The sequence below is a fragment of the Rhododendron vialii genome, chromosome 6a, assembly GCF_030253575.1.
Source record: "Rhododendron vialii isolate Sample 1 chromosome 6a, ASM3025357v1".
In the NCBI taxonomy this organism is placed as follows: Eukaryota; Viridiplantae; Streptophyta; class Magnoliopsida; order Ericales; family Ericaceae; genus Rhododendron; species Rhododendron vialii.
Genome location: NC_080562.1, coordinates 35,653,429 through 35,666,167, shown reverse-complemented (window position 1 = coordinate 35,666,167; position 12,739 = coordinate 35,653,429). Strand labels below are relative to the sequence as shown.

Below are 12,739 nucleotides of genomic sequence, written 5' to 3'. Positions count from 1 at the left end.
TATATATATATATATATATATATATATATATATATATATATATATTGCTTCTTCGAAGTTCCATATTATTTCATAGTTTGACAAGTTTAAAAAGTATCATATAAGAGACAGATGAATGTGATTTTTCTCGATAAACTAGGAAACGAAAAAATGTTATTGGCTATTCTTACAAAAAAAATTCTAGAGCCGCCATTGTCCAGAAGAGTATGTATAGTCATGAGGACAAAACATCGTAGTATGCAGTGGAATCGTGCTTTCTCAGGAAGCTCATGTGTCCAGAATTTGGCTCTAGCAAGTGCTTGAATAGAAAATGCAATTGATTTATCTCATGATATCAACCAAATGGTTTGGGGACGACAACTCTACAAATGAGTCGTTACATTAGTTCAAGGTCATGCTCCTTATTCTATTGCAGCTGATCTCGAGTACGTTTTCCATTTGGAGAGAGAATTTGAAAGTAAAGCACTCAGACTTGAGAGGGAATGTCTTGTTGCAGTTGATGTCACCTCCTCTCTTGTTATGGTAACCTGGATAATCTCTCTTCTCAAACCTCACTCTCTCTTTCAGACAGAAACCTGATTCAGCTGCAAGCACTTCCAATTCCCATTTGTTGTAAGGATAGTCATCCCTGTGGGTGACATGGACTTCACCGCCTTCCTTCACCAGCATCCCTCTGGCACTATTGAAGAACCCCCTCAACAGATCCTTGTGCAACCTGTGTCATTGTTTGATCACCTCAATAGAATCATTAATATCATAGTGTGTCTAGATCGAACGGAATGCTGCAATAAACACTATCATATCAAGGTTTTGATCGAATCCCGTACATCTAGCCGGTACGGTATTCAAAACATTGCTTCACATTTGAATTTACGGTAGGCACCCCTTAAATTGTACGAAACTTATAAATTGTAGTAAATGCTTACTCAATTAGCTCTTCATCTTTTTCGGTGTAGCCAGAAAAATGGCCAGCATGAGGGAAGTTAAAAACTACAACGTCGAATTCCCTGTGTTTTAATTTGTGATGGAAGCTCATCTTATGAACATCAACTTTATGCAGTACTAGACATCCCAAGCTCTCCAATTCCTCCAAGTGTTCTACACTGCTCCAGTGCTTCTCTGCTAGCAAACCTGATAAAACACATAAAAGATACGTAACACAAAATGAAAACAGATCCTTGTGGAGCCAGAAAAGAAGAGAGGTACGATATTCAATTTTGTGTACTATTCCTTTCGACTTTATGCAAACCTTAACAAACTCAAACATTGTCCCCCCAGAATTAGTCGGAATACACGCAAACTGGCCCGGAGTTTGGATAACTCAAACATAGCCTAGTCATAACTCGTAGTAAGTGGATATAACTCACGTTTGGAATGAAGGGAAGTGGCAACCATATTTCGTCCAAAGCCAAAAGCTCTGGCTAAACATGCTGAAAATGAGAAGTCCCCTTCCCCCACCAAAAGTATCTTCTGGGCACTGTTGTAGTGTTTTATCCATCTCACTTTCTTCTTCTTCTTACCCATCTCTCTCGTCTATCTTTCAATATATTATAGAAATGTAGTTGAAGCCTCCAAACTTTATAAGAGAGAGAAATGTGGGAAAGTGGGGGAGAGAGAGAGAGAGGGGAACGTGGGAGAGGGAGAGAAAGGGAGTTGAACATGGAGAAAAAATTATTCTATGCACCTGAAATACCATCACGTGGTACTTCAAAATTATTTTTCACATACATGTGTTTTTCAATTCATAGAATGAGGCCAGTGCTAGTGTGACAAACAAAAAGGTCAAAAGAAAAAACACCTAAATCGAGATCTAGTAGGGGAGATTAGACGAAGCCAAACGGGGCTTATTCGTCGTAGAGCACATGATCTCCACACTAGCTATTTCCTCTGCCAAAAATTACCAAGACCCTGTTTTTGAACGAGTATAAGACGTATCCTTTGCTTCAGAGCCAGTTATTCTTTGCTGCAGACCGGTACGATTCTCAATTCCAAAACCACGCAGAAAAAACACAGCGTGGCTTTTGTGGGGATTTTCCACACCGCAAGGTTTCCTTGAAAAAGTAATTACTTTCTGGGTCCAGTTTCTACCGAGGGATTGCGCTGCACAGCCCCGTGCGGCGCAGTGTACTGTGGGGGTAAATCGTTGTTGTTCTGGTTTTACTCCGATGATCGGAAATATTTACTTCGTAGAGCTCATCGAGTAGAACAAGTGTATCAAAAATTAGCTCGATCGGATATCATTTAGTGTCTCATCCGAACATTATTATCTTGAAATTATTAAGTGTACCAAAAAACAGTGGATTTTAATTTAGTGTTTCGGTTCCATTCATTTCAAGATAATAATGTTCGGATGATGCGCTTAATGATATCCAATCGAGCTGATTTTTGATACACTTGCTCTACTCGACAAGTTCTAAGAAGTGAACGTTTTCGATCATCGGAGCGAGACCGTAGCGGCGGCGATTTGTCTCGCACAGCACGCTGCGCACCACGTCTCTCGGATATCATCTTGATTTTTTCCTCATTCCGCGCATATTGTTAATCATTTTGTATGACCGTTTGTATGACCATTAATCCGCGCAATTTGATAGCTATGTGGAATATTGTCCAAGTGTTATGGGACTGTCTGTCTATGACGATAAAAGTCTTCTGTGCCTTTCTTTTGTTCTGTACGCAGTTTCTCCAGTACTGGACCTTTAATGGTCCCCTATTTCTTTGCACATGTAATGTCGATTCCTTTATTAATGAGCAAAAATTGAGAGAGAGATAATGAGAGAAGACAGAGATCAGTGGGAAAATGAGACGGATGGACCCCCCCGCCAGTGGGACATTAATAAAGGAATGTTGATTCCTTTAGTATTAAATGAATTCACATTGTTTGGGAATGGAATGGGTGATCACTTAATAACATCTGCGATCTCTTCACTCATTGTCAATTAATTTTGAGATGGATGTAAAGTTTCTACGAATGGTGTGAAAACAGAGCAGGGTGTTGGCGGAAGCTAAAAGCAAAAGAGAGAGTACTACTAGAAATTAAAGCAAAAGAGATATTTACTAAAGCAAAAGGAAATTAAAGCAAAATAAGTATGGACCTCTTTTCTTATGGTCCTTGTCGGTAGAGATGGCAATCCCGGCCGCCCCACCCCGCCTCAAATGGATTGGGAATTCGGAGATTTTTCAGAAATCGGGTAGGGGATGGGGATAATTTTTTTTTTTAAATGGGGAACGGGTAAGGGATGGGTATGAGTCTGTCCCCGCCCCATCCCCGCCCCGTTCGTGTGTGTGTGTATATATATATATAAAATAAATAAGTTATATACATAAATGAAAATTATGTAGGAGTACTATATATACATAAGTGAGGAAGAAATAAAGAAACTAAATCTCACTGTCAATTAACATAGAAGTAATTGAATTCACTTACCACGGATAGAAGATTAATAGAAAAAAGAGCTCAAATCGATAGTTCTAGTCAGATAAATATTGTTCACGTCTGATAAATATTGTTCACATCGGAAACTCGTGAAATAGCGTCATGTTGAGAAACTAAGAAATGAAGCTTTAAAGAGCTTTGCGTGCGTTGTTTATTTTTTCTTGGCGTCTTGCTGCAAGAGGGATACCGGATTAAGAATACCGGTTTTGCCTGTGGTTCCAGTTGAATCCCCGATTTCCCACGGAGATCCCCGTTCCCCGTTTGGGGAGGGGATGGAGGGTAAAAATAATTCCCCGGTGGGGATCGGGGAGGGGATGGGGATAGATTTGGATTCGGGGATCGGGGACAGGGATAGTGGTATCCACCCCCTACCCACCCCATTGCCAACCCTATTTGTCTGTCAGAAAGGGAGAGAGAGATAATTCACTGTCATCGGAGACGGAACCAGGAATTTCACCATGCAAAGACGACCGTGCATGTAGGAAAAAAATATAAATACACGTGCATAATAACGTGAATATATTAAAACTCAAAATAGCAACACTGCATACTTAATTATGCTTTTCATAAATTAACAGATTGCAAAAGCAATAACGACTCACCTTAGCCTATCTAGTAAAACGAGGCATCTTGAATTGTACTCGACGCTCTTTCATGTCATTAAAAGCATCGATTATAGAATCGGTGTCATACCCTCTCACAATATCCTTCTCGAAATTGCCTTTGCAGTCTTTAACAATTGGAAATTTTTGTGCTGAGAGAGAGCGGGGAGGGGGGTGTGCCATTGAGATTTTAGGGTAAAAAGAAATAAAATTGTAAGACACTAAACACATCTAACGAAACGTGGAGGTAATTAAAAAAAAACTAATGAAACGTGGAAATTTATTATTTGAATATTCACAATGTTAACCCTCTAATTTTATGTTTTGTTATATTATTGATTTTTAATCCTTGAATGAAGATTTTGTGTTTTTTCCGTTCAAGTTGGGCCCATATATTCCATTTAATTGAAAAGAATCACGTAGGAAAGTTTTTGTAATATCAATATGAATGTGTCTCGAGTCGTTTGATGAGCGTCAGTCTCATAAATGGATTATAAAATTCAAGTGCATCAAACGAATCAAAATGCAAATGTGTCTAAATCTTTATCCGAATATCTGTGGTAAAGTCTCTGTTTGTTCAACATAGTAGAATTTTCTCACTTTTTTGTGCATGACTCATTAAAATTGGGATAAATTCATTATAAATGTGATCCCAGAATAGTGAGGTTATTGAAAAGTTAAATTGAACCAAACTTGCCGGACCAAAATGCAGAAATAACCCAAATTTGATGTTTGCACTTGGCATAGAGGAGGACAAATTAAACAATCAATAAACCCCAAAACCCTTCATCATTTACTCCCAAGTCTTGAAAAAATGATTTGCTCCAATCCGCATACCACATTCTAAAACAATAATGCTAAACAGCCACAACACCAGCAATACCATAAGTATGGACCGAGTCATTTAAGCTGACAACCAAACACAATCGGTACATTGACTAAGTCACTGATAAACCAACCACACCTGACTCAATACGACTGTGCTGAGAGAGGGGATGGTTTTAGAAACCATAGCGAGTTTAGTTGTCTGAATACAAATCACAGAGCCATATGTAACTATTCGAACTCATTTGGGTCCCAAAGCGTTTGTCTTCATGGAATAACTTTTAACTAAATCGAGATGGCGATTTTGATCTTGTAAATTGGTCCTAATGTAACATGATCAACTATACATAAATAGCAACATTCAATCTTCTCAGCCAAATCGAGTGAATTATCATATGAAACACATCAAATCTCTTTGGAGGATCATTCACCAAAAAATGCCTTTGCACCTGCCTCACTCCCTCCTGCAATCTTAAATACCGATCCTCCGGTATTCCCACCAGAATTTTCTTTAGATTCGGTATCTCACTCACCGAAACCTGAACCGAAAACGAGTTCCAATTCAAAACATCGCTAAACGGGAGCACATAGTTTTGGGAAATCAATACCGGCACGCACTCTGCATAAATCGCCTCCACGATTCTTGGGCTCGCTACTTCCCACCCACTTGGGCAAATGCAGTACCTGCTCTTCTTCATCATGTCAGGGTAGGAAATTCCCTCCGGAAGATTTTTGTAAACTCGTACGTCTTCATCTTTTTCCATCCAATGTTTTAGAAAAGCAGGGCGAATTTTACCGTGTGCACTCCCTGCAAAGAACGCTAGGACCGTGCGGTTAGAGGCAGGCAGGCCACTGGTGAGTCCTTCAATTTCGCCTGTTTTTAAGTTGATTTCTGGGAATGATGCATCCTTCTTCGGATTGAAGTGCTCTGATGTGTTGGCGTTGCATAGAACTCGAATTGAAGTGAAATATAACTGGCGAACATACCAAGTTGCACGCGGGCCCTGCAATATGAAGAATTTATCATAAAAATCCCTAAGATAGAGAATTGTTACACAGGAAAGTGCACACACATGAATTACTTGGCTCCCTTAAGTTTTTAATGAACAATATTAGCCACATTTAAAAAGGAATTCGACCACGCAGTGAGAGCAGTTTATGTGCTCTTTCCATTCTCAAGATTTTGTGTAGATAGTAATTTAGTGTAAAGTTTTTCACTTGTGATGTGAATTCTATCGAAATTGGAGTACTATTTCAGTATTTCAGAATTAACAGTAACATGTGGTGGCAAGAAAGGTCGGATCAGCTAAAAGGGGCCTCTCTAGTAGACGGATCGATAGAGAGCCCCTCTAGTAATCCGACCAATAGAGGGCCCCTTTGGTAACCCGACCAGTAGGTGTCATTTGGTCATACCAGTCACATGTAAAGAGTCCAACTAGCTCTTGATTGCAATTCATAAATTTTAAGGGCGCTTCAAAATTTTCTCAGCTATATGTTGTAGCAACATTGTTGTTGCATAAGGCGGTCGTAGGATAAGCAGAATGAATAAGAGAGATAGGAAAGACAGATCGTGAGAGACTCAGAGAGAGTATAGCAAGTGTTGTAATTTGTAATGCGTATGCTAGATTGATTTTCCTCTCTCAGGAACATAATCAGTGTTACGCAAACTTACCCAATCATGGCACGACAGCATGAAATGATCGGCTCCGAGACTTCTGTTCCAGTACGGGTACTTGGAAGAAACGAGACGGACATAGCCACCGATTATCCGTTCCAGGACGGCTTTGTCGCGGATGACCGGATCGAAGAGGGTGTTGAGGATCATCACCACACTGAACGGAAGGTAGTAAACATGAGCTCGATCGGGATCACGGGTTCGAAACCGGGTGTTTGTTTCCATCAAGTTGATGAAAATTCCTTCCGTGGAGTATATGTCCTTGCAAGGCCCAGTGTGAAACAGTGGTGGCTCTCCCTCTTCGTAGACATAGATCCTAAACATGCGTTCCATTAACTGGTAACTTCTGCACAAATTCAACAAAATGATAAAGCAGTAAGGCACAAGGCAGCACTGGCCGGAAAATGCGGCCGGGCGCAGGGCCGGCTCATAATGGAGGCGAGAGAAACGATCGCTTCCGGCCCCCGAATTTTGGTTCAAAATTGAGGCTTCACTGTAATATAACTTACATATTAATATTAGAATGTTTCCAAATAAAAACACAATTGTATCTTATTTTCTTCAAAAACTCGTACAATCATATCTTTTTACATTTATATTGTCATAATTGTATCCTTTTAGTTTGACTTTTTTGTTATTTTTGTACTTTTATCATTTTTTAAAAAATTCATGAATATATAAGGAGTTCAATATATGGAATTTGTTTTGGGCCTCCGAAATATATGAGCCGGCCCTAGCGGGGCAGAGGATACGGTCCGTGCAAATCGATCAAATATTCATTCGATCCAGTGTATTTTTTGGTATTTACAGACAAAATAGCACTTGGCCACTTTGAATAGTTAATTGTTGTACTTAAATCCCTTCAGAAATCTATTCTCCTCCAAAATCCAATATTCATAAAATGTTTTCTTTTATGAATTCATTTAACATAAGAAATTTAAGGAAAAGTTCAAAAGCAGTTGTTTAATTACGTAGAACCTAACGTAGGAACCTATTTTCCTTACAATTAGGTTCCTGCAAAAATCTTGTATTTTTTCAAAGAAAATTTTATTTTAGAATTTAATGAACAAAAGATTTCTTAATCTACAAATCATAAGTGCGAGGAGAATTAAATTTCATATTGCTTAGTCCAAAATAGTACGTAGGTAATGGAAATTTTGAATTTTCTACTCCAAAAGTTGAAACTTTTTGAGTAAAGTCGAATCCGATTATTACATATTTTGAAAAGATAATCCTAGTAGAAAATGTTAAAGATGTTCTATTACTTTCCTGCTAACCGAAAACATTTTCATGAAAGTAACCGTTCCAGGAGCTGGGTCAGACCAGGTCATTACTAACCCAACTCGAAGCATTCAAAAACACAGAGGACTAGAACAAGCCCATTTATAAAAAAACAAAAATGGCCCATGAGTTCCCTTTAAGCCCAGCCCATCAATATAACATTAGACATTTTGATCTTCCAAGGATGAGTGATAACTGTGATATACATGACCAATTTTTTTTGGGTGCATATGTAAAATTTATTTTGATCTCTCAAGTAGATGACCATGCCTAAAGGCACATCGAAACGTAATAGGAATGCTCATGGCTAAGTTACCCGCTCTACCTGATTGCTCTGCGCAACAAATGTAATCCACACATAGCGTCGCTTATGATTTTGTGATATTTTTCTATTTGATCATAAAATGCAACATTTAAATAGAGATACATTACCTAAAAAGTAAGGAGAGAGAGTGTAGATTTATTAGGAGAATGTTCTACATATCTTTTAAAAAAGAATGATCTAACGATTACAACTTAACATGAAAAATATGATCCCATGGCCATGGATATTACTTTTTTTGTACATACCGACATTTTTGTGAAAAGCCACTCTGTTTTATAATATACATAGGAAAATATATTAAAATGGTTAAACTAAGAAGTTTCGGCATTTGAGCATTTACCTGTAATTTCAAGAATAAAATTATTTACCTGCGAAAAGCATAAGCATTCCTGTAAATGTCCCCTTTTGGAACATAATCTGAATCTCCATCAAGAGGCGATGAACTGTTCTGATTGATCATGGCATCTCTGATTAGAGCTCTGGCTCTGGCAAGTCCTGCTTCAACCCTCCCTAGTTTTTCATCTCTCTTCTTCTTACTTCTTCTCAAACCAGATTTGTTACTGGCACCATCTTGACTCTTGTCATCCTGTGCCATGCAGGAACAGTAACCGATTAGTGCATGCATTTTCCACGTAGATAAGTTTTCTTCCCAAAATTGATTTACATTTATCGATTAAAGGTTAAAAATGTTTTTTGAAGTTCAGGGAATAGATCAAAATTAATTCGACGAATGCCGCCAACATCCTCAGCGTCACCACTACCCGCTTTGGCTAGTGGCTACCACCATTGAGATAAAACCGGCACCACCACCATTGCCACGATCACTGGCATGAGTATTTCTTCGAAAATGGTTTTAGAAAAGGTAACGTCGTCCTAATAATTTGATCTTTGGTTCGAAACAAACAGAGTCATACGTAACACAAAATTAGGGTGGAAACGGACGAATTACGGTGAAGGAGGAGTTGGAAAAGGAAGAAGAGGAAAGTGAGGCAACGCCACCAGTACTCCATGACCATGTCGAAGATGGAAGAGAGAACAAAGACAATCCTTTGGAAGCATTTGCTATCACAACCACAATCACAATGGCAAATGAAGTCGCCAGGAAGAAGATGCTCATACATAGGCTTGTTCCTTGTAACTGCCTCATCTCTCTCTCTCTCTCTCTCTCTCTCTCTCTCTCTCTCTCTCTCTCTCTCTCTCTCTCTCTCGATTATTTGTGGTTGCAAATTTCAGTGAAGCTTCTAAACCCTAGGTGGTCGGCAGAGAATCAGGTAGCTTCCAATTGTAGCTCTCTTCAACCCACCCATCCCCCGGAAATGGTCAATGCATTGTACACGTACGACCCCTATAAAACTGCTACTACATTATGCTTTACACAAAATTTCCGTCATCAGAACAAATAATACCACGCGGCATATTGTGTCTCGTTATGATTTCGAAAATGTTATGAATGGAAAAGAACAATGTCGCGTGGCATTGTGACTCGTTACGAATCTTACGATTTCAAAAATGCATATCACATAACCCATGGTTTAAATCACTAAAAGCACAACTGTAAAATCAAAACAATCTCGGTCGATTCTCTTTTTGGGCAACAAAAAAGTGATCTTTCTTTCCAGCCGCATAGAATTCGATTACGCCATTTTGAGGTAACGGAAAAAAGGTATAATCAGGCTCCAATTGATGATTTCCCAACACGTCAATCATACCAACAAGATGAGCAAGAACAAAATATATTTCCAATCGATAAGGCATGAGATGTTTTCCCATAAACACGTCAGAAGGTAGATGTTCGGACGTTCAAATTCGAGGGGCATGCACTGGGGCTCGTTTGAAAGATGGACTTGGTGTTTGGAGATTATACTTTAGAATGGGATAGGAGAAGGATACGGACCATAATTTTTTTTGTTGGTAACGCAGAGTGTCTCAGGGCCAACTTACACGCACTACGGAACTAAATCTCTAGGGTCCCCCACCAGCCTTGGCTAACCCAAAGGGTTTTTACGCATAGATTTCGGCATTTCGCAGTACAGAGGAGTCGAACCTAGGACCTTTAGATGGTAGCCCCCTCCGTCCTGGAATCCAAACGGTCGATTGCTGAGATGAACGGCCGAATCGATCGCTCTGCACAGCTCTACAGTCTCCCATTCCAATAACATAAGCCTCAGTTTGGTTGGTATTTTGTATGGGTATTTTGTATGTGTGCGTATGAGGGGTTTGATGATGAAAAAAGGGCCAAGTGACAAACTACTCAGTTGGTCCTTGTAATGCCCAAGTTGTTTTGGGGGATGAGGCAGGGTATTGGTCTGGGAAAGGATGACTGAGGCTGCGTTCTTTAATTTTGAACTTAACTTTAACTTAACTTAAATATACGAGTTTTGTTTTTATTTGAATTTTTTTCGCATTTTTTAGTTTTACGAGTTTTGTGGTTATTTCTCTAAACACTTGGGTAAAAGTAAAAAATTTATACTTTCCCGATTTCTCTTGTCGAAACAAATCAATAATCCACAAAAGTTTGGCGCAAAACTAACAAATGCGAAAAAAAATCAAATAAGGATAAAACTTTTAAATTTAAGTTAAGTTCAAGAGAACGCAGCCTGATTGGTAGGAGGATATACCTATTGACAATTTGTAGGCTTATAAAAAATTTGAACATACATTAAGGGGGGAAAAACTTATGTACACCCCAAACTTTATGGCAACAAGTAATTCAAAATTTCAAACACAGAACCAATAAAAATTCTTTTACAAACATGTTTCCGATTGAACTATATATATTTGCTTCTTTGAAGTTCCCTATTATTTCGTAGTTTGACAAGTTTAAAATGTATGGTTATCTAAATCATATAAGAGACAAGATGAATGTGATTTTTCTCGATAAACTAGGAAACGAAAAAAAGTTATTGGCTATTCTTACAAAAAAATTCTAGAGCCGCCATTGTCCAGAAGAGTATAGTCACGAGTACAAAACATAGTAGTATGCAGTGGAATTGTGCTTTCTCAGGAAGCTCATGTGTCCAGAATTTGGCTCTAGTAAGCGCTTGAATAGAAAAGGAAATTGATTTGATCTCATGATTTCAACCAAATGGTTTGGGGACAACAATTCTACAAATGAGTCAAAATTACATTAGTTCAAGGTCATGCTCCTTATTCTATTGCAGCTGATCTCCAGTTCGTTATCCATTTGGAGAGAGAATTTGAAAGTAAAGCACTCAGACTTGAGAGGGAATGTCTTGTTGCAGTTGATGTCACCCCCTCTCTTGTTATGGTAACCTGGATAATCTCCCTTCTTAAACCTCACTTTCTCTTTCAGACTGAAACCTGATTCAGCTCCAAGCACTTCCAATTCCCATTTGTTGTAAGGATAGTCATCCCTGTGGGTGACATGGACTTCACCGCCTTCCTTCAATAGCATCCCTCTGGCACTCTTGAAGAACCCCCTCAACAGATCCTTGTGCATCCTGTGTCATCGTTTGATCGCCTCAATAGAATCACTAATATCATAGTGTCTGGAACAAAAAATGCTGCAATAAACACCTCATGTCAAGGTTTTGAATCCCATACCTCTAGCTGGTACGGTATTCAAAACCTTGCTTCACATTTTAATTTACTGTAGGCACCCCTTAAATTGTATGAAACTTATAAATTGTAGTAGTATATGCTTACTCAATTAGCTCTTCGTCTTTTTCGGTGTAGCCAGAAACATGGCCAGCATGAGGGAAGTTGAAAACTACAACATCGAATTCCATGTGTTTTAATGTGTGATGGAAGCTCATCTTATGAACATTAACTTTATGCAGTACTAGACATCCCAAGCTCTCCAATTCCTCCAAGTGTTCTTCACTGCTCCAGTGCTTCTCTTCGAGCAAACCTGATAAAACACATAAATGATGGTTTAAATTTTAACGAGTGATTATGAGAGACAAAGAATGACAAATCTATGAATTTGATGGGCCATGTGACCCCATCACATTTCGAAAAACACCTGCTAATGTGTTAAACTAAGTAAACGAGGTGAAAATTCCTAAAGAAACTTAAGTTCGGAACCAATTCAATCTCTTTAAAATTGAGAGCATTACAATAAGTCGGAAAAATATCTACGACGTCGTAGAATTTCATCTACTTGTGGCCGGTTAACTTTTCTCAGCTTGTGAAAAAAGAATAGTTGTGATCCCGGCCATTAGATGTAGAGTCACCCTTGAGGATCCAAGACTTCAATTTTTCTTTAAATGAAAAGAGAAAAGAGGTACGATATTCAATTTTGTGTACTATTCCTTTCGATTTTACGCGAACCTTAACAAACTCAAATATTGTTCCTGGGCCAGAATTAGTCGAGGTATACGCAAATTGGCCCGGAGTTTAGATAACTCAAACATATAAAGCCTAGTCATAACTCGTAAGTGGATATAACTCACGTTTGGAATGAAGGGAAGTGGCAACCATATTTCGTCCAGAGCCAAAAGCACTGGCTAAACATGCTGAAAATGAGAAGTCCCCTTCCCCCACTAAAAGTATCTTCTGGGCACTGTTGTAGTGTTTTATCCATCTCACTTTCTTCTTCTTCTTACTCATCTCTCTCTCTCTCTCAGGTTTACCCT

At 38.8% G+C, this 12,739-nt stretch overlaps 3 protein-coding genes across 3 annotated transcripts in view; all 3 read right to left on the bottom strand.

The window, feature by feature from the left end:
* The window catches only part of LOC131331446 (uncharacterized protein At4g26485-like), a 42,013-nt gene extending 40,416 nt beyond the window's left edge, over positions 1-1,597 (bottom strand). Inside the window, exons 1-3 of the mRNA XM_058365388.1 lie at positions 1,368-1,597; positions 927-1,131; positions 386-715 (exon numbers count right to left, since the gene is read on the bottom strand). Of these exons, the coding sequence (XP_058221371.1) occupies positions 386-715; positions 927-1,131; positions 1,368-1,524 (692 nt within the window). The 5' untranslated portion in view covers positions 1,525-1,597. The remainder of the gene's footprint in view (positions 1-385; positions 716-926; positions 1,132-1,367) is intronic.
* A 3,542-nt stretch (positions 1,598-5,139) lies between these two features.
* LOC131331445 (probable glycosyltransferase At3g07620) lies at positions 5,140-9,367 on the bottom strand. Its single transcript, XM_058365387.1, has 4 exons — positions 9,091-9,367; positions 8,510-8,727; positions 6,533-6,881; positions 5,140-5,864 (listed from the first exon to the last, which is right to left on the bottom strand). Exons 1-4 carry the CDS (start codon positions 9,286-9,288, stop codon positions 5,202-5,204), a joined length of 1,428 nt encoding a protein of 475 aa, XP_058221370.1. The 5' UTR covers positions 9,289-9,367; the 3' UTR covers positions 5,140-5,201.
* Positions 9,368-11,074: 1,707 nt separating this feature from the next.
* Positions 11,075-12,737, bottom strand: LOC131331447 (uncharacterized protein At4g26485-like). Its single transcript, XM_058365389.1, has 3 exons — positions 12,557-12,737; positions 11,808-12,012; positions 11,075-11,602 (listed from the first exon to the last, which is right to left on the bottom strand). The coding sequence occupies exons 1-3, from the start codon at positions 12,711-12,713 to the stop codon at positions 11,269-11,271; spliced, it is 696 nt and encodes a 231-aa protein (XP_058221372.1). The 5' UTR covers positions 12,714-12,737; the 3' UTR covers positions 11,075-11,268.
* Between the last annotated feature and the right edge of the window lie 2 nt (positions 12,738-12,739).